Source organism: Rhinatrema bivittatum, chromosome 10 (genome assembly GCF_901001135.1).
Source record: "Rhinatrema bivittatum chromosome 10, aRhiBiv1.1, whole genome shotgun sequence".
Lineage (NCBI taxonomy): Eukaryota > Metazoa > Chordata > Amphibia > Gymnophiona > Rhinatrematidae > Rhinatrema > Rhinatrema bivittatum.
In genome coordinates this window covers 109,955,262-109,977,522 of record NC_042624.1, presented here as the reverse complement: position 1 = coordinate 109,977,522, position 22,261 = coordinate 109,955,262, and the positions used below count along the sequence as shown (strand labels likewise).

General features: G+C 44.3%; 1 protein-coding gene across 1 annotated transcript; it reads right to left on the bottom strand.

The window, feature by feature from the left end:
- Window positions 1-12,217: 12,217 nt before the first annotated feature.
- On the bottom strand, window positions 12,218-17,382 carry LOC115100385 (cytochrome c oxidase assembly factor 7). Its single transcript, XM_029618821.1, has 3 exons — window positions 17,134-17,382; window positions 13,155-13,295; window positions 12,218-12,727 (listed from the first exon to the last, which is right to left on the bottom strand). The coding sequence occupies exons 1-3, from the start codon at window positions 17,237-17,239 to the stop codon at window positions 12,279-12,281; spliced, it is 696 nt and encodes a 231-aa protein (XP_029474681.1). The 5' UTR covers window positions 17,240-17,382; the 3' UTR covers window positions 12,218-12,278.
- Window positions 17,383-22,261: the final 4,879 nt, after the last annotated feature.

Here is a 22,261-nt window from a genome sequence, read left to right as displayed (position 1 = left end):
TAGTGTTCAGTGATTCAGGCCCTCTGCAGTCTCAGCTTTCAATGATTTTAGCTCTACTAAGCTCATGGCCAGTCATTCGCTGTTACCCACCCTAGATAGGTCACCTGCCAAGACACAGGCAGGGTCATGGAAAGAGAATATGTGCACACCCTTCAATCCTGCCTGACTTTTTTTTTTCTGTTGCCTGAGAACTGGGTACCCAAGGGTCTGACTGCCTTGTTAGTCAGTGCGAAAATCTGTTTGCTGCCTAGGACTGATTTTTTAGTACATTTCTCTCTTAAATTCTTCTCTCATTCAGAATTCTCCAATGTAGGACTTTTCTAGTCATAGTTCTGTAATTTAGGATTTTATTATCCTTCGCTTTAAAGTGATATTTCACTGCAAGTTACCAACAGTAGTCCAGGGGGCTATGACATGCAAATTCCCCTACCTGAGTCTCTGACTCTTCTATTCAATGATCATTTAAGCACCTTCACAGAAAGGGGTCTGGCAACCTTTTCAATCTCATTCTGGATTTCCTGGGCTGGTGGCTCATGTTATACAGCTGCATTGTCCTCTTTTTTTCTCAGCTGCAGTTCACTTATATAGTAGTATGCTCTTTACTCTCTCTCCTTTGGGAGAGGGGGTTTCATACATATAATTGAGAAGCATATTTAAAAAGAGTCAATTCCTCTTAAATCTCCCAAAGGTGATTCTTGTTATAGGCTTTTGAAATATCCTTAAAAGAACATCAAAACATGACTGATCCCAGAGTTTATTTTTTCATGCTACCGGTAATAACTTATTCTCCAAATGCTTCTACAGATAACTGGACTTTTTAGCATTTTTCACAATGCACCACACCAGCAGATAAATACTGTGATCTTGAAAACAAACAGGTAGATACTCAGCTTCCATTCAGCATGTCAATTTTATTTATTTGATTGAACCTTTACTATCTGGTTTCTGTTAGAGTTTTCAATGAATCATTTAAATCAATACAATTCTGATCAGAATTTCTCGACTCGTATGTGAGTGTGCATCATGAGCTCACGATTATACCTGGATGGGGCCCAATCAAAGGTGATCTCCAGAGCTGCTGTTATCCAGTCCTACAGGCAGATCTAGATGCAGTGGAGTCAGCTGATTGGTGCTGCAGGCTCTCTTTCTCCCTCTTCCTCTCCAGATTATGCATCTCCCTAACTTTAAACACATCAATCAACTTTATTTGATGTATTTACTGCTTCAAAGCAGATTACATTTAGGTACTGTAGGTACTTCCCTGTCCCCAGTAGGTTTACCATCTAAGTATGTATCTGAGGCAATGAAGGGTGAAGTGACGTGCCCAAGGTCATAAAAACATAAGAACATGCCATACTGGGTCAGACTGAGGATCCATCAAGCCCAGCATCCTGTTTCCGATAGTGGCCAATCCAGGATACAACTATCTGGCAATTACCCAAACATTAAATAGATCCCATGCTACTAATGCTGCTAATAAGCACAGTGGCTATTTCCCTAAGTTAACTTGACTAACAGCAGTTTGTGGACTTCTCCAGGAACTTGTCCAAACCTTTTATAAACCCAAATAAGCTAACTGCCTTAACCACTTCCTCTGGCAACAAATTCCAGAGCTTAATTATGGATTGAGAAAAAAACAGTTTTCTCTGATTTGTTCTAAATGCGCTACTTGCTAACTTCATGGAATCACGTCAGCAGGATCCAAACTCTAGTTTTCCTGATTCACAGCCCAGTGCTCTAACCAATAGACTACTTTTGTCATAAGTCTTCTGCAGGCTGATGTGCAGTTCTCCCTCACTATACAGGATGTCTGAGATTACTGGACTGTAACCAGGTAAAACAAACAAACAAACAAAAAGAAATCAAAGATGTCCCTATTCTTTTAGACCACAGCAGTTTGTAGTTTGCGGAGGAATAATTCTTAGTGGCTTAATGTCTCTTGTGGTTTCTTTATCCTCACTTACAGTTATTCTCATGAAAGAAATTATTCTCTGCAGTTCCTCTTCCAGTAAGTCACAACTTCTCTTTCACAAATGCTGCTGTTGCAGTTTCAGTATCTTTCCTCTAGCAGGCACACAGCTTCAGCCCCTCTGGTTTTGCCCATTTCAATAGTGACTCAAGGTAACCTGCTCAGGCCTCTTCACTCACCCACTCCCTTAATAAACCCCCTTTTGGCTTTTCTTTCTCTGAATTTATCTCCCACTAAAAGAGAAAACCTCAGATTCCCCCAGCTTCTCTGATCCCAAGCAATAAATGTCTTCAAACAATTCAGTCAGCAGCGCCTCTGCTGAATTCCAGCTGTCGTTTCCTTCTGTGCAGCAGCTTCTAATTTCTGCAAAGGTTTCTTCAGTCAGCCGCTCACATTCACCCTGCCAGGATGCCTGCCTCATGCTCTTTCTCTTTCGTGACTAAGGCCGAAGTTAAGATTATGGTGCCCACCGGAAGAGGACCGGGAACAGGAGACTTTTGTCCCCGGAAATCAGAGAGCAGCAGGGGGGAGTCCCAGCTCTTAGGCGCCTTCAGAATTTGGTCACCCAGGCACGTGCCTGTTTTGCCTGTTCCTAAATCCAGCCCCTTTCATGACATCACGCCCAGCAGAGACGGTACCTTTGCACTGTTGGTCAGCCGGATGGGGCTATCTGCCCATCTAAAGGACACACTGCCCACCTGGGGATTGTATATTTTTCCAAGCCCTGGAGGATCGTACTTCCCCTGGCTCAGGAGTCAGAAGTTCCTGCTACCTCTCCTTCAGAGGACAGACCTGACAGTGACCTGATACAGAGGAAGTAACTCTCCTTTTTCTGTTGGAGGCTAGGAGGTTTGATTCTACCCTTCCTGCTTCTTGCTTGACTTTTTCCCCTTTTGGGGTTCAAAGACTATTTTTGTTCTGCTGGGAGCTGACGGCCCTTGGTTTAGGGACTCGTTAATCAAACCATTGGGAGAGTGGAGTCTTTCATTCTGAAGGAGACAGAAGTGTGGAGGAGGCACAAAAGGAAGGAAACTCAAGGACAGAAAGTAAAGGTAACAAGAACTTTGCTGCTGCTACAGGGAGTATTAACTAAAGGGAGAGTATGGTGCCCATTAAGGAGGTAACTGATTCCAGAGAATTAAGGAAGAGAAAAATCTGACACTAAGTTCTGACCATCTTCAGTGGGAAGAGCTGGGAAAACAAATCAAGAGTTAAAGGACGACTGAACTAACTTCAATCTGATAAATCAGAGATAATTCAAGTAATTGGGAGGAAGCAGGAAATCTGTGTAAATTAAGTACTTCCAAAGAAAAGTAGAGACTTGGAGCTGCGAAGGCTGGGGGGAGATATGGTAGACGTCTATACAATAAAGAGCGGAAGGGAACGAGTAAACATTAATCAGTTGTTTATTCTTTTGAAAAGTGCAAAGACCAGGGAGCACACAATGAAGTTACTGGGTAAAACATTTAAAACTAATAAGTGAACATATTTTTTTACTCAACGCATAATTAAGCTCTGGATTCGTAGCCAGAGGACGTGGTGAAAGATGTTAGTGTAGTTGCATTTTAAAAGAGGCTTGTTCAAATTCCTGGAGGAAAAATCCATTAACCATGATTAAGGTAGAGCTGCAGGAATCTACTTCTTATTCTTGGGATAAGCAGCTTGGAAATCTCTCTACCCCTTGGGATCCTGCCAGGTACTTGTGAGCTGGATTGGCCACTGTTGGAAACAGGATGCTGTGCTTGATGGACCCTTGGTCTGACCCAATATGGCAAGTTTTATGTTCTTTTGTAAGAGGAGTCACACGTTTATTAAATCTTTCTGCTGTCCTAATATTTCTTGACTTTAACCAAGAAACCAATTGATGCTGTAAATACTATTCGGTCATCTAATCAACTAACAGTAAAGAAGTTGAAAAGCGCCATTCTTTTCAAGTATGTTTATTGGATGCAGAGACAGTGTTAATTATCGGTGATGCGCAGAGGACAGAGGAAGGGGGGGGGGGGGGGGTCCTGCAAAGAGCAGGGTAGAAGGACCAGAAATTATTCCAAGTGCCTCATTTATCATTCTTCCAAAAACACTTGAAGAGTAATTATTTTCTTTGTTGGAGGGGTCGGTTTGTTTTATAGTGACAGCATTACAAAGAGGACAGAGATTTTAGACAGCTAAATCTTGGCCTGGGCACAGCGCTGGATTTGTACTTCACTTCCTCTGTTCTCTGAATGTAGGGTTTGTGCATCCTGCACATGGCATCCCTATGAGATCAGCTTTACAAGTGTCAGATAACCTTTGCTTTTCTTTGACTACTAATTAAAGGTGAAATGCTATAAAATGCTTACCACATGTTCCCCTTCCAACTGATAGAAAGCTTGATGCTAGAAAACCAGGCACTGTGGTGTAACCCCTGGGCGGGACGGATCCTTTTACTTTCACCCAGGGGCACATAAGAGAAAGAAGAGAGACGGACTCTTTCTGCACAGCCTTCCTTCACCGTCTCTCCGTCACCTCACCAGATAGCTTTACTCTCTGAACCCCAGGACTCCACTGTGGGCACCAACATTGTGATAATGCACTCCGCCGCCAGTGCAGGGTACATCTGACCAACACTGCCATCTGCTGGGAAAGCAAGTCAATTTCTTTTGCCATTCATTGTATTTCCTGTGCACAGACAGCAGAAGAGCCGGAATACACCATTACAGCACTGGTGGACAAACTTGTCTCGTGCAAGTGGAAACAGCACATGGTTTCAGTTTTTATTATTAGCAAAGGGCTGGAGTGTATTAACATAGGAAATACTGCCTGGGCAAGGCAAGACAGAAGCAAGCACTATTCTGAGGTGCTGCTTCCCTTTCTAGACTGCTTTAAGAATGAGCATTTCAGATCTCTCTTTCCATGCTGATGTTGTTGATGTAAAAATGTAGTGACACTCTCCTTCCCCCCCATTTTGGTTTTCTTTTTGCCTTCGGCAAGAACTCTGGTTGGATGACTGGAGGGGGTTTTGTGACAGTCGTACTCACCGGAGTAGTCCACGTGGATACTGTTGCACCTCACCGTATGCACACAGTACCCGCCAGATGCCTGCGGCAGGATCAGCAAGGGATGGGTGGACGATCACGCAAGATGAGCCCTGGACCAGGGCTGGATTTAAGATTTTGGCACCCATAAGAAGGACCATAGGGCGAGGTCAGGGTTCCCCCCCAGGAGGTCGGACAGAGGTTGCAGAGTAGGGGAGGATTGTTTGGCCAGACTGAAACAGTGGTGCCTCTTTGAAGTGGCAGTGGCCTGTGGCCTAAAGTAAGAAGGAAAAGGCTGCTGTTAGGTTTGGGGGTTTAGCACCTTCAAAACCTGACACCTTAGCTAAAACCAGGCCTGCTGTGGACTTGGTAGCTTTGGGTAAGAGCATAATCGCAAGGTTACTGTAAACTATTGGGTTTAAAAATTCAATAAAATTTAAGCTAAAAAAAAAAAGTTAAATATTACTTGAGGAAGAGATTTGTGGCAACAGGGCGAATCCACACAAAATGCACAATGGTAACAGCTGGAGAATGAAAATAGTTCCACCATGAGATATCCAGGCAGAAAAGCCATTGGTTATAAAACTAAACACAAACATTAGTGTAAATTACTCTGTTAAGTACAAAAATCTCTGACATAAAGATCCGTTGTCCTTCACCTGCCTTAAGGTGTGTGGGAAATCACTGGGATGCTACCCTCACCCTGCATGAGGTCCTTTGGTTCTCTTATAGGGAGCCTGCACTGGGGCATAGCCGGGAGCTACCACGCGTCATTTCCAATGATGAAAGCTGTTTGAATCTTAGAAGCCGGGTGCCCCCTTGAGGAAATCTGAACAACTGTTTTACAGCTCAGTTTCTGAAGGTCCTGCTGTGTTTCTCAGGAGTCCCAATGAAGTATTATAGTAACTGATGCCTTCACATTCGGTGCAGAAACATTCAAGAAGCAAAGCAGCATGGGAAATGTAGTTCACAAGACCATTTCCATCATGGGATGCTTAGTCTTCCGAGCTGTTTTATGTAACTGCATAAAGAGCCCATCTAGGCAGGGAAACCCACACACGGCCTCCCCGCCACAGAGCCACCTTGGGGGGTGGGTAGCAATTCTGAAGCGATTTTCAGCTTGCAGCCTAGTGTGTTGTGGTGCAATCCTCTCTATGCCCCCATTTCTTCTCTCCTCACATATTTCAGCTTTCTCTCTTATCTCCCCTCCCACCTCCATTGTCCTCTTCTATGCTTCCATTCCTTTTGTCTCCCATTACTTCCTTCTCTTAGCCTCATTTCTCTAATTGCTTCCTTCCCATTCCTCAATTTTTCTTGCCCCTTATCACCATCGACCCTCCATTTCTCTCCCCCTCAGAATCTGCCCCTTCCCTCAGCATCAGCCCAATGCCTCCCACTTCATTTTTCTCTCTCCTACCCTTCCATTCCATTGCCTCTACTCCACATGATAACTCTTCCATGTCTTATTTCTCATTCCTATGCCTTGCCGCCACCATGTCTCTCTCCCACAGCCTCTTGCCCCGCTTCCACTCAGGATCCATCCCTCTGCCTTTCTCAAGCATCTGCACACTGCTTCTCACCCCCACCCACTTACCCTGCCCTTAGCATCCATCCACGTTTTCCCCTTCACCTTGCCTCGCCCTCTTTTCCACAGCACAGGCCCCTGTCACTTGCTTCCCCCTTCACTGCCCCACTCAGTCCACCCTCGCTCGCATTCCCTCAGTGACCTCAGCCCAATCCTCCTCGGAGGTACTGTGATAATAAAATTTATTGTAGGCACCTGTTTAGTGGAAATTTACCAGAAAGGCTCCAGGAAGCAATGCTCTGTCTTGAAACTGTCTCTGAAACTATCTCACACTTAGATAGCAGAAAAGACAAATGTACCTCTTTGAAGACACAATGAAGAGTTATAAAATCAAGGTTAATTGGAGTTCTCAGGATGTCAGCAAATGTTTTTTCACCTTGTGATCTTAAATCAAAGGAGGGTTGTACTAACTTCCTGGGCAAAAGTGTATTTAGTACAGTCAATTGGATATCTAATTAAGTCAGTTTCTCAAACTTAGGAGCTGACTTCCTTATGCACATAAGAAATAAAGGCTTTTGATTATGAGAAATACACTGTTTCTGTTGTCCTGTCCCTTGGTAAACTTTTTCATTACAGTACTCACTCCTACAAATGGCATCCGTCTCTGGAGAGGGTCCGGATTGGCTGTTGCGGTGAATGCTGGAGGGGAGGGCGTCGATGGCACCCCAGGACTGAGAGTGGTTTCTCCCATGAGCGTCATAGTCTGCTCATCATGTGTCGCTCCAGCGGGACTCTCCGGGGTTCTAATTTCTGCCGGTGAGTAGAATCCCAAGATGATAGTTTGAACAAGCGGGGTATTCTGTGAGGCCAAGGAACCTGCTCTGATCCTCCCCTTCCTTTTAGTGTGAGGTATGAGGTTAGTAGAAAATGTTTTCAGCCAGCAACTGGGGAGCTCAAACTCATCCTCTCAGCGCGACGCCATCTTGGATCTCCCTTCTGACTCTGGTCCAAGTCTATTCTAGTAGCCCCTTTTACGTGGGCTTGGGTACGATTAACAAAATGACTTAAAATGGTCTTCTGGTTGCTCCCCATTATTACCGATCCAGGGGGATTTGGATTTTAAGCCAGGTAATACTATGACAGATTTAGAGATGGATATCTAAGGGTATAACGCAGTTATGTTTTGGAGGGAGGCGTACGATCCTGTCTTTTCAGGAGTTGAAGAATAAATATGCTCTACATGACAATAACCTTTTTCTTATGTTCAATTAAGCCATTATATAGATTCTTTATCATTGGAAGAATTGGACTTATCCTTTTTTGACTCCTTGGAAACTGTTATCAGACACCAAGAGGCAAAGAAATTGTCCTGATCTACGACATGCAAAAGTCTTCATAAGTTTGGACCTACTGTTGACCTTGCTGTTCCCTGACTCGTTGGGCCTGAGAAAGTGAATTTGCTATTTCGGAGCAATCTTTAATTTCTTGACATAGACATGTCAAGGAGCTTTCCTCCAACATGGAGCTGAGAGAATTACAATATCAATTTTTGCAATGGGCCTATGTCTCTCAGATACAGGCTTTTAAGGCTGTTATAACCCTTGCGGAGACTTGTATTAAATGCAATACGGAAGAGGGCACTTTGATGCAATGCTTTTGGTCCCGTGTGCGGATTCAAGCTTTCTGGAGGAAGACTGCTTCTTATATTTCGACAGTATAGGTAGCTGCTGTGGTGAGATCTCCTGCAGCAATGTTGTTTGAGGGGTGTCCCCCCGGGGTCATTTCATAATAAAGGAGGTGGCCTGTTTACCAGAAAAGCCTGCATTTTTGGGAAAGAAGTCAACGTTCATGCATTGCAGGGAGACGGAAGCACTTTCTTTTTGGCAGTGGCGTAACTCGTTGCATAAAATGATGTGGATGGAAAACATAGCTTCGCATACCTCTTTCAAGCAAAGACTATTGGTTACGGTAATCTGGGAAAAGTATATTCAGACATTACCTCCTAGAGGTAGGAGTCCACTTCTAAACAGTGGTTCTGAACTCTTGGACTTGTGTGGTTGAGAGTATCTAGTGGGAACAAGTTTCTGAGATATATCTTATATTAGAATTTTAAACACTTTTACTGGGTCCATTGGCATGGAGTCCTTTTATTATAAATATATATATTTTTTTCTTCTTCCGTATATTTTGACTGCCCGCAGACTTCCATAGTGTGGGAAAGGGTGGGAGTGGGATGGGAGGGTTTTTTCTATAATGGGGTATAAAGAGTGAAAATAAAATTGCACATAAGAGTGCACAAAAAAATTCAAACAAAAATTAAAACATGGCTCTTCATGCAAGCCTGCCCCTAATTTTCTAGCCACCTACCTTATACAGAAATCGGCATCTCTGCCCTGATCTCCCTTTTACATTTCTACAACCCTGCGCGCTTGCTTCCTCTCCTATACTCTTACTCTCCACAACTTGATATCTAGTGTTGTAGATTATACTTGTATCTCGCTTGTACATACCTTTCTACACTGTTTTATACCCTCTAATTACACAGTTATCCATCTTTTATGTTTAATCACGTTGGTTCATCAACCTGTTTTGCTAACTATACTTTTCTGTTTATCAATTGTAAAGCGCTGTTGCTAATTTCAAGTTATCTGTAAACCGAGGTGATGTTACTAAACGAATGTCGGTATTAAAAAAACTATAAATAAATAAAAATACTGAATTTTTGTTGATTACAGTTACCTTTGAAGTAGATAAGAGTACCTGTGCTTTGAAGGTCTACATGTTCTGTTAATTGTTTTAATAAAAACATTTTTGGACTAGAAACAGCCTCAGTAAACCAAAATGCTAAAAAAAATTGCTATGGCTCTACCCAGACCTTCCTCTTAGGCATTTCTAGGTGCAGAGGCAGGAGTCCCCCATCCCAAGATGCTCCACCCGGCCTGCCCTCCACAGTCAGCCTGTGCAACACTGTCCTATCCCACCTACCTCCTGAAATGACACACGAGTGGGCCCTCAGCCTATTTTACAGAGCTCTGCGTGCTTCCAGGCCTCAAGCCCATGTACCTTTAATTCGCAAGAAAACTTTAAATCTTTTAAAAAAGATCTCAAAGATTGGTTACTCTCACAGTCGTACAATGGCTGCTCACCTAATGACAATTGAACATAATCTGTTTCATATCCACCTTCACGTTCCTTTTTATGCCTGCAATCCCCTCCTTCTGTATTCCGTCCTGTCCTGCAGAAACCTTTTTCTCTTTAACGGTGTCAACCGTCTACTTCAAGTGTTGCTTACACTAATAACTATTGTTCAATGTATGGGTCAATGTATTTATTGACTTTTTAAGTTAATGTTCTGATTCATTCTCTTTACACTGTTATGAATTTAAATGTAACTGGTTTGGTTATAATGTAAACCGGAGTGAAGGCTATGTCAGCTGTACCTCGGTATATAAACAAATGCTAGATAGATAGATAGATACATACATACATACCTTTAAGGGAATGGCAGTTCATTATTACAAAGGTTGAGCTTGCCATTAGCATGGAGGAGGCGGCTCACCTTTCAGGGTGGTAACCCAGCAGCTTTCTACTCTGCCTAATGGGAAACTATCCAGACAAAAGACCTGGGACTGGCCTTGAACTGATAGATGGCTGGCACAGTAGGCTCTGTAAAGTGAAAGGGGCTTACATGCAGCCACAAGCTTTAACTGCAAGCCCTGCCCGGTGGAATTGGTTGTCACCAGAGATCTGAGAGTTAGAGGGCTAAGCTGCAAGAACCCACAGCTCCATGACATCTTAAACTCTGAATCTTGGAAGGAAGCCTACCTGTGCCTGTAAAGCAAAGTGGCTTTGGGTTACTGTGTAACTGGATAATCAGACCCTGAGCCAGACTGTGAACCTTGAAGCTCTGACCCTGGCACGTGAGTGGATCTAAACCTGAAAACCCCGTGTTGTCTCTGCAGGAAGGGCCTAGTTGGCTAAATGCTGCAAAGCACAAGCCAGCACCTGCTTTGTGTTGAATAGAGCGCAGCTTGCCTGTTGGCTACCTTGATTAGGGAGCAGGATATAGCTTTCTAGTTTTCCACAGCTGCAATCCAATGCTTCATTGCTTTGGGCCAGATCATGAGTGAGTTTAACTTATGCTTAATTGGAATAGGGATGGCTGATAATAAACTAAAGCTATACCCATCTAAAGTGAAGCATTATGAGTCAGGCAAAAAAAGTGTTGCAAACTGGTAACAAATTATCTCCATCAAGGATATCACAGTTCTAGTAAAAAGTCAGATCTGTAGTTTTGGGATAACCATTGATTCGGCGTTAACTTTTCAGCAGCAGTGAAAAGGTGCGTCAGCTCCAGCTTCTCCATCTATTCATACAACCCCCCCCCCCCCCACCCAAATAAATAAATAAATAAAAAATAGAGGCTACCACTTATTCACAATTCCACAGCTGAGGTGTTAAGGAGTGCATGCTTTCGTCGGCATATTTCTGCCGTGTTGAGGGATTCGTGCTGCCATCCCACTGAGGCCAGGGTTAAATTTAAAGCTCTTACCCTCGTCTTCAAGTCGTTTCAAGTCAGAGGCTCAAGTTATCTGAAAAGAGTGTCTAATGCCATTGCACGGGGCCACTCCTATTCACAAAAAGGTGTTATGGGAGGCATAGCTAAGAAAGGTTAAACTTTCTCACGTGCATGCCCTAGCTCATGGAACAAGCTCCTACAGAATATTGGCTGCGTTCAGGGGTGATGGGGCCAGAAGGCATGGCTAGATGTTAATGGGGGGGGGGGGGGGTGTTATTTTTAAATCAGGATTAACATGAAAGACTTTAATACAGTGACTGTTTATTGGTGTGGCCACTGGAATTATTATGGCTGGGCAAGGGGCTGATTTTCAAGAATGAGGCGATATACTCTTAAAAGCCAGAGCCTGTTTTGGCATCAAGGTTACTTATTTGAGTTGTTATAGGTGTAGATGTTTTTCAGTGGTGGAGTATCTGTTACTGTTTCAAATATTGATTAGGGGGAGGGATGTATCTTTTATTTCTTGGTTGTATTTTATCTGAAGTTGTAGGCCTTTACAGGTTAATTTTGAAAAAGCAGTACAAAACGTTTAACACAGTCTCTCTGTTTAACTTTTTGTACTGCTTTTTCAAAGTTAACCAGTAAAAGCCTACAACTTCAGATAAAATACAACCAAGAAATAAAAAAAATACATATTCCCCTCCTAATCAATATTTGAAACAGTAACACATACTCCAACTCTGCAGGAGCCCCAAACCAGACAGAAATCCAGGCCTACCATAGCCTAGAAAAACTGAGCAGGAGGGGAGATATCAGCATCCTGAAAGAGAGAGGGAATAAGATGCAGGAATGACAGGTGATACGTAGCAGGTAAGGGTACTGGACAGGTAAATGTTAGCCACTTCCTCTTCAGCACTGTCAGACAGGGAGCGAGGGTGGGCTGGCTGCAATTAAGATTATGTTACACAGATTTCACTCAACTTAAAAAGGAAAGCCCCTGTTAGGCCGAAACCTCTTTGAAATGAAAAGGGGGAAAAAAACCAAAACAAAAAAAAAACCGCCAAAACCTCCACTCCACAGCCAGCCACTTCCCTACATATTACACCTATCTGCATATTTATCTCTAGCCGCCTTTTCATTCCAGTTCTAGATTCTGGTTAATAAAATTAAATTTTAATTAGTAAAAGTTTAAGAAGTAGCACTGGAAAAAAAAAAAAACCCCAAAAAAAAAAACAGCTAGTGCCGTGGCCATCAATTCCCAAAGGTTAACTGGGTTGAGGATTCGCGCCGCTCCCTGTGCAGCTCTTCCGCCCGGTTCTTCAGGGCCTCGGCTTTCGCCTCGTCGCTCTCCGTGCCGTCTCCCAGCTTGTACATGCGGCTGGCGTTGGCACAGCCCCACATGTGCCCCAAGTCGCAAGCCTTCAGCGAGTAATTCAGGGCCCGGCTCATGTCCTTCGGTAGCCCCGCAGCTCCCTGGATGTAGAGGGCACTCAGGTTGAAGCAGCTGGCCGCAAAATTGCCCTCGCAGGCTCTGGTGTAGTAGTCTCTGGCCAGGAGGGGGTCTGGCTTCTCATCCAGCACCTGCCCGTCCTGCACCAGCAGCCCCACGTTGTGGCAGGCGTCCACCGACTTCTTCCCGCCTTTTTCGCAGGAGGTCAGGAAACACTTGTAGGCCGCCTTCAGGTCTGGTTTCAGTCCACCTGCAGGCAGGAAAAAAAATCATCTTGTGAACACACAGTCACCAGCGCCATAAAAACAAAAATGAGATGTAATACAAAAAGCAGCAAGAGACCCTGCAAGCCACCTCTTTGACAGGCATGGATTTAGGATTTTTGCTGGCAGGATAATTTGGAAGCTGCAATATCTTATTAGCCCATAAAGAAAAAAAAAGTTATGCATACATGTGACCAAACGTGAGCTTTTGACGCCTCGCTCATAGGTCTCTTCTTCAGATATATCCATAGTACAGACAAAACTCTTATTTTACACTATTTTCTTTTGATTCAGCAGTTTCCTCAAGCTCCTTTGGGCTTCTAGCAAGGTCGGAACCAAGACTGGAAACGGGTGCCATGAGCCTCCACTGGCGACTCCCCGGGGATCTCTCCCCCCTCCCCCTTCCTGGCTCACCTTTCCCCATCACATAATAGGCTCCTAGTTTGTAGCAGCTCTCGCTGTGCTGATTCTGATCACAGTTGGCCTTCAGCACTTTTGCAGCTGCATCAAAATTCTTCTTTATTCCTTCCAAATAATCAGCCAGCCGATGACAACCTGCAGAGAAAAAAAAAAAAAGAAAGATCCACCAAGGTCGAGCCCCATCAACTGCTTTGTTTGGCTAGCACCCTGCTACTATAATAAAGTTCTCAGGACAGATCATATCATAGGACATAAAACCATGGAAACATTCATTCTAAAGATACATAGCAATACAGGTGAGCAAACAAGGTGTAGCCAATACCTTTTTATTAGACCAACATTACTCTCCTGGATCCAGACTCTCCCTGCTTACAAAGTCTGCTCTGACATTGTCTTTTCCTGCGATGTGTGAGACTGGGATAGACTGTAGATATATTTCTGCCCATTCCATAAGAAGATCTATCTCCTGTGACACTTGCTGGCTTTTGGTTCCACCCTAGCAGTTGATGTAGGCTACCGTTGTTGCGTTGTCCAACATTACACGGACTGCTTGACCCTGGAGTATGCGCTGAATTGTAGACATGCCAATCTAACTGCCCGGGCTTCCAGGCGGTTTATGTTCCAGAGAGCCAATTCCTTAGTCCAACGCCCCTGGGCCGTCAGTTCCCGAGAGTGAGCTCCCCAGCCCCGGAGGCTTGTGTCTGTCGTGAGGACCAACCAGTTTGGAAGGGACAGGAGTACACCCCAGCCCAGATGAGCTTCCTGCAGCCACAACTGGAGATGAGAACATACTTCCATTGGTAAGTGGAGGTGAATTAACGGTCTTGAGACAATGGGTTCCAACATGACAGCAGGGAGCGCTGAAGTAGTCACATGTGTGCCCTCGCCCATGGCACTACTTCCAGGGTTGCCACCATCAAAACAGAGGACTTGAAGATAACTCCACACCATCAGGCGTATTGTGTTTATCAACAGACGCACTTGGGACATAAGCTTCCTTATCTGTGTGGTTGGAAGGAAAACCTTTCCCTGCTTGGTGTCGAACCGGACTTCCAGATATTCCAAGGACTGCTTTTGTCCAGGCTTACAACCCAACCAAGTTCCTGAAGCAAGGTGGTCACCCGGAGCTCTCTTCCATGAACCTTGCCCAGATCAACCAGTCGTCCAAGTACAGGTGCACTAAGACCACTATTATCTTGGAAAATGTTCTGGGGGCAGTGGCCAGGCTAAAGGGCAGTGCCCGGAACTGATAATGTTGACCCACTATCGCAAAGCATAGGAAACTATGTTCTTGACAGATTGGAATATGTAGGCAGGCCTCGGATAGGTCCAGGGAGATTAAGAACTGTCCTGATTGTACGGCCATTATCACAGAGCATAGGGTTTCCATGCGGAAATGAATACTTGTAGATGTCGGTTGATGCTCTTGAGGTCCAGTATGGAGCGAAAGGAACCTTCCTTCTTGGGTACGATGGAATAACACCCCGTATTTTCCTGGGGCGCAGGTACTGGGATTATAGCCCTCATCCTCAGGAGCCTTAAAAGAGTAGTCTCTACTGCCTGCTTCTTGTGCTGGGAGTGGCAAGGAGATATCGTGAATATGTCCCGAGGAGTGCTGGATTCTCGTATGACCTCCAGTATCCATTTGTCTGAAGTGATCTCGATCCACCTCTGCTAAAAGAGGGACAGTTGACCCCTTATCTCCTTGTTCCAAGGGTGGGTCGGAAAATTTTCATTGGGAGTTCGGGATGCACCTGAACCCGAGCCTGTCCCTCTCTTGGGCTGCGACTACGAAAGGACTGAGACCTCTGAAATGTCAAGTTTCTGAAGGAGTGAAAGCATTGGAAGCCCCTGGATCAACCTCTCATGGGCGAGGGGCACTGTAACTGCTTTCTCTTATCTTCTGGTAGCCGAGGAACTGGGGATTTACCCCATTTCCTGGCCAGCTTTTCCAATTTGCTTCTGAAGAGGAGTGATCCTATAAAAGGACATCTTTGTAAGATTTACCTTGGAGGTTGCGTCTGCTGACCAATTACGCAGCAATAGCTGTCTTCTGGCCGCCACCACTGAGGCCATTCCTCTGGCCGAGGTACGGACTAGGTCCGAGCCCACGTCAGCGGGTTCCATAACCGCTCTGGAATTCGCCCCCAAGTCATTCACCTCCTGAGAGAGGAGCAAGCACGAACGAGCTACCAGGGCACAACAAGAAGCAATCTATAAGGTCATTGCTATTGTGTCAAAGGCCTGTTTAAGGATGCATTACATCCGCCTAGCGTGCACATCCTTTAAGGCTGCTCCTCCCTCTACTGGGTTAGTTGTTCGCTTAGAGACGACACAAACTAGTGCATCCACTTTAGGAAAACGCAAACACTCTCTCAGTGTCGAATCCAGTGGGAATTGAGCTTCTAACGCACATCCACCTTTAAAACTTGCGTCTGCGGCATCCCATTCCAGATCAATCAACTCCTGGATGGCTTCCAGTACTAGAAAGTAGCAAGAGGCTCTTTCCGTAGGGAAATCAGACTGGGATTCTTCTTCGGTTCCATCATAGAATCCACCCCAGGATCTTCCAGCATCTTCGGGGTCTGAGAAACTAGGGCCGGCAATTCACCTCTATGGAAAAACTAACATGATCAGATATGGTTCTAAACCAGGGGTGATTTCCCCATCTTCCAAGGAATCTGGATCCTCTTCTTCGTCCGTGCCATCCAGATCCCTTGCCCAGGGATGCCCTTGGTGAGTCGAGGCATGCCTCGAGGTCTGCCAATACGACTGGGAGAGGGAGCGCTTACCAGCTGAGGTTCCATCTGGACAGGGACAAGTGGGGTAGCAGACTGCACCTGTACGAAGGCTTGAAGGCCTTGAAAGAATTCCACCCAAAAGAAGGCAGCTGGGTCCATGCGTAGCCCAGGAGGTACTGGGGTAGGTACCGCTAAATTTCCCTCTCCCATGGATGACCCAGTCCCGAGGTTACTCAGATCCAGGGTGCTTCTGGTTAAGGCTGTGGCTGACCCATCCTCTGAATGGGAGAAGCAAGGCTTAGCAAAGTTCAGGGAGGCCAACTCTCCCTGGACTTCCTCACAGTAAGCAAGAATTCAGGTCAGACTGTGCAGCCCTATTATGACAATCAGCGCAGAGAGAAAGGCGCTTATGTTTCTTTGCTGCCGGAGCCACTGGCGACAGTAACTGCATGTAAAGACGGCTCACGCTTAAGATTTTATGCGCACAGATTTCAGGTGCCTACACAGGCCGCAGCGAGGCACATGCACAACCCGTGTGCCTGGCTTTACTTGCATTCTGCTCCTAATAAATTGTGCGCATATGTACGTGTGCAACATTATACGTGCACAGCGTGTTCGCTGAGCCAACACTCGCTGTGTGTACCAAAGCTCTATGGTGGGAAATACAGGCCCAAAAACACGTGTAAGATGGCACCGCCGCAGCCTACCATGCGCTGTGCCGACCAAGTCTAAAGTGGGGACTAGCCCCCAGGGAGTCACTCAACCCGCTTGGAAGCCCACTTCCCCTTACCCCAATGGGTTCAGGAACGACGTTGGTACAGGACACAGAGGAAGGAGATTGGGAGGAAATCCTCTTTTTTTTTTAAACTTACCTGAGCTCAGTGCTTACTGGCTGAGTACAGAGACGTCTCTGCCGTGAAGAAATATTTTTATACTGATCTTGAGTCTCTCTCTCTCTTTGGTAAATCAAGTCAGAAAGGTCCATTTAGTTCGTTTATAAAGATAAGTAAACCCAAAATTAGTTTTCAAAATTAACAAGGAAAATTAGAAAGCATTCTTCATCACCACAGAAACAGCAGTCAATTAATTCATGTTACCTAGACCTTCGCAAAACTACTTTCTAGGCTGGTGACTTCTTTTTCTCGGTAATCAGCACGTTTCACTTTCTACCACTACTTCTTAATTCGCCACAGATGTTGCTCTTGGCGCCCATGCTCCCCGCCCCGTCTCACCATCGGGATCTTTCTCCTTGTGGCACTGGTAGCTATACTCTGTCCCCAGATTATCCAAAAACACCTTCACTTCCTCCTCATTCTGGAAATCCACCAGTCCAGCCATGCTGCACGCGAGCCGGGACGCGGATAACCCCGAAACCCACGCCTCCGCTTCTATTATGACAGAACACACGCGACCTGAGGTCACCTGACTTCCAGCCGGCTCACACCCGGAAGTACCCAAACCAGCTCACGGCCCCGCTTCCGCCCGTTCTCTCCGTCACAATGGGAGCGGATTGATAGGGTCCCAACCAATTAGCTTCTACTGTTTTTTTTAATAAAAAAAATTAAAGAGGCGTGGCTATGATCTGGAGGGAGACTTGGATCGCAGAATGTTTGCTGGAGGGGGCGGCTTAGAAACTGTGGAGGGAATTTTTTTATGGGGTTTTTTTTTCAAATCCTGTAAATATAACCTGATTTAGCAAACGTTTTCTCTGTTCAGTGCCTCTGGGAAAAACACTTGGATAAGTCAACTTCCACATGCTGTACAGGTTAAAAATGGTGAAGCACAGACAGTAAAAATCACAAAGTTAACAATATAAATAAAAACAGAACAACATAGTCTAGTCTTTGACTTTATTGAAATTATTTTTAGTTTAATACTTGAACAGGGCCAATAACTGTTAAGTAGCACATGTGGAAGAATGATTATCATTCATGAGGTGATATCAGTCCCATTACAAAATGTAGCAGAGAACTCAACCTACGGCGCACATAGGTTACTTTTGGTTTGGGCAAAAGAGCCCCCTCCCCAAAAAGAGCCATATTAATTACTGCAGAAGTTCCAGGACCAATAAAGCCAACTTTTCCACAGACCACGACTGGACTCTTGAGGTCTGGGGGAGGAGGAATCACAAGGAGGTGTGTTTGTCCCCCCCCCCCCCCCCTCATTTGTATTAATTTGAATACATTTCAGATCATCCACCTTGATCTCATGGTTTCAGATCTATGGAACATGCATTGTTCATGGACTTGGCCCTCAAACAAACATTAATAAATTGAATTACTATTACAATATAGTAAACATCCCAGACTAAAACAGGATGAACTGCCAGCACTCAAATAGTAACAACCTTACTCATAAAAGGCAGGGCTGCAAATATTACACCAAACATATGACAAGTAGTCAACTGGAAACTGCAACTCTACATGCAGTGCAATAATGGAAAAACAGAAACATCACAATTTCTCATAAACTAATAAATCAAGAAATATAAAACATCAATTATAATAGTAAAACCACATTAATAAATAGAGTAAATTCAAAACGTCTGATTAACAGAACCTCTAATATTTAAAAACTCATTTAAACTTAAAAACTTTTTATAAAATTTCCCAGTCACCAATAAAATATTTTAAAACAGCAAACTAATCAAATAACACTCAATAGTTAAGGATTTAAAAACCTCCAACTCTCTATACCTGAGAACGTTTGATTTTCAGTCACTCTGAGATTGTCTTGGATTATTGGGGAGGTGAGGGGGATGCACAAACTTTCTTCTCTCTCATACACACACTCCCTCTCTCTCAGTGAATGCACTGACACACAAGCTTGCTCTATCACATTTGGTCACCCTACCCCCTACAGGCTCCCTCTGTCCTTCTCTCAAAGACACTGAAGGGGTGTCTATGAGTGAGAGAGAGAGAGCCTATGTGCAGGGGTGTTTGAGTGTGCAAAAGAGAGAAGGAGCCTGTGTGAATGTGTGTTTGGAGAAAGAGATGGAGCTTATCCAAGGGGGGAGGAGTGTGTGCAATAGAGAGAGGGAGTCTATGTAAGGGTGCATGTGTGTGTGTGAGAGAGACTCCCTCTCTCTATTGCACACACTCCTCCCCCCTTGGATAAGCTCCATCTCTTTCATATGGGTTCCCTCTCACACACAGACACTCACAAAATCCCTCACTCACTCACACACACCCTCACTCAGGCACAAAGACTGTAAATCACACACACACACACTCCTGTGCCTGTCATTCTGTACACTGTCAAAATCTTCTATTGTATAGATTGGAGTAGCAGGAGAGATTATCAGTAGTTCTCTGCCTGGTAGTATCTGGTCTGCTATAGCAGGAACAGAAGACAGGCTTTAAAGTGACAGTGTGTTTTGTTTTGTTTTTTGGCTGCTCTCCCTGGTTAGAGTCAGAACTGAGTCAAGGGCTTTAGGGACTATAGACAGGTCTGGCTGTTCTTCCTCCCCGATAGATCCAATTCCCTGTTGAGACTGGCAAGATGTTGGTTTGTTTTCTGTGGTTGTGGGAGGGGGACCCTGTCTTGGACCTCTAGAAGTTGGGGTTTGTGCAACTTAAAGTTAAAAAAGGGGGAAGAGGCAGGTGGAAGGACACTCAGACTGCTTCTTTTGCTGGGTTCCTTCATGCCCTGTGGCAGTGACTCATTTTTCCCCCCCTCTGCAGTGCATGGGTATGAGCAAGAGGGGGAGAAAATGCAACTGGTGTAGGAACCTGTGTCAAAGCAGCATAGCAGGCTCATGTTTAGGTCCCACGATGGGGCAGAGGGCCTGGCAGGAGAGCAGATGCTGCAGTTGGCCCATGAAGAATTAGCCCCGGACCAGGATAGGAGGGATGCACTAGAGACCCGGGGAGCGGCAACAGAGGAAGGCAGTCAGGTAACTTAGTTGGAGCCCTGGGCGTGTGCCACAGCCATGTTCCCGGATGGGCACTCCTACAAAAGATATTAGGTTATATAGTTTTTATACCTTCTTAGCCTGGGCAAGAGTCTACTGACAACAGCACTTCCTACACCAGACTATATGAGGCCAATGCAATACGCGTGATGAAAATGGGAGCTCGTGTTGAGCACCCGTTTTCCTAATGCATACGCAGTCACATCCCGTGGGTGCCCGATGCAGTATTTAAATGAGAGGCTGCGTAAAAAAGGGCAGGCTAGAGAAGAATTGTGCGTCCATAGTGTCCAAATGCATCAGGCACCCACAATTGCAACGGAAGCTCAATATGAGCATCCATTTTTACCCCACTTCTTCTGGCCAGTTTCTGTGTTATTTTGCTGAGGTTGCTGCAAGCCAAAAAAAGAAGTGGGGTAAAAATGGATGTCAATATACTTTTCAACACTGCAAGCAGTTAATTTAAGTGTGACAATGATACTGAGTAGGAGGACACACAGAGGACTGTATTTTTTAGTCATGAGCCCTTGTCTTGCGAATTGACTTTATTTCTTTATTTAAAGTTATATATACCGTTGCATGGACAAAATCCATCTCGACGGTTTACAATATTTCGTTATAAAATGAAATGAAACTAAAAAACAATTGAACATAAAAAAACATCTCAAAAACGTCCTTTCTCCTATGGAAATGCAAATATTTTTAAATGAATATTTGCTAACTACTGTAAACCGATTTGATATGCTTGCATGAAAAGTCGGTCTATAAAAAATATTAAATAATAATAAATAATAAGTTAATTACAATTAAAACAATTCTAAAAATTATATAAATATAAATAAAGAAATGAAAGATCATACAAAGCTAAAAAGAGATTTAGCTTTGGGCTTGATTCTCGCTCGTATATGCCTGTTCGAAAAGCCACGTTTTTAAATCTTTCCAAAACTGTTTCCTATTTGGTTGAAGCCTCAACTCAAGCTTTAATTTATTCCAGTGTTTTGGGCCTGCAATTGAAATAGACCAATCTCTCACTTCACATAAGTGGGCAGTTCTTACAGAGGTATTGACAACAGGCCCTTGTTTGCAGATCTCAGTTCACGTTATGGGATATGTAGTCTGATTGTAGTGTTTAACCAGTCTGTCATCTCTCCATATAATATCTTGTGAATAATGCATAATGTTTTAAACATTAACTTTATGCCACCTCTGGGGCTGAAGTTAAATTTGCGGCATTAAAATGTATGCGTTGGACACCCTGCAATTTCCTGCATCAGAGGGCAATAGCTAATAGCCTAATCTACATGGAATTTACATGTGATGGGCGCTATCAGCTATGCATTTGAGCGCCCGTTTTGGAGGTGCTAATTCCTTATTACATCGGGTTCTAGTCTAGCATGTCCACAACACATGCCCAGCTGCGTATAGACCTGTTCGTTAGACATCAGCCCCTATAAGTGGAGGATGTCATGAGACTAAAGGTGAGCGCTCTGCCTCCATCTGCTGGTAGGTGAGTGTAACCCATGTGTCTGCATTGGTCTGGTCTGGCAGGACTCAAGAAAAGACATTAAACTTCACTTTTTTTTTTTTTTTTTAAACTAAATACTAGCTAATCCAAACTGAAGGAATTTGCACCTCCACCATCTGCTGGAGACAGAGAAATACTGACAGACTCTAGGTGGCACCTCAGGGTATAGGGCAGAGTCCGTTCAAACTTCTCTGTCTCCATCTGCTGGAGGGGAGGCAAAACCCAGGAGTCTGGACTGATCCGGGTACATACAAGGAAAGCATCTCAAGAATCTGAGCAAGCACTCCATCAGGTTTTTGGTTTATTGATGTCACCAGAACCCTTCCCAGGATAACAGCCAGTACTTCTAAATGAGCTGCCATGGGTTGCACATGGATTGCTTTGTGTTCTGAATAGTCATAACTGGTCTTTATGACTTGCTCACCATGATTGAGATGTATCTTGTCTGTGGATGATGGAGGCATGCAAAACCAAAATGCAGTTCTGAGTTTATAATGTAACATTTTGGATGTTAGGGAGTAATTATTGTAGTGTAATGATGAAAATTGTGGTGTTTGAAGAACATAACAGCAGTGGCATTATTGTTAGTGCAAACCATCACTTATGTTCATGGAAACTTGTATTCTTAGGGAAACTTATTATTTATTTAATTTGATTGACCACTAATAGACCAAATTCCTGCTCTTGCTCACCCTTTTAAAAAGCAGTAAATTGCTGTGCATAAAATATTTTTTTTTTGTTAGCAAGGTTTCATTCTCTTGCTTTGTAAATGGTCCTTACTGTCGTTTCCCTGATGGGGTTTTGTGGCAGAGTGTTAACCGCCATCCCATACTGTACAGGTTCTCTATTTTTAGGAAAAAGACCAAGAAGATCATAGTTTGGTGCCATTTTATTTATTTGATTTATCATCTGCCAATCTACACAG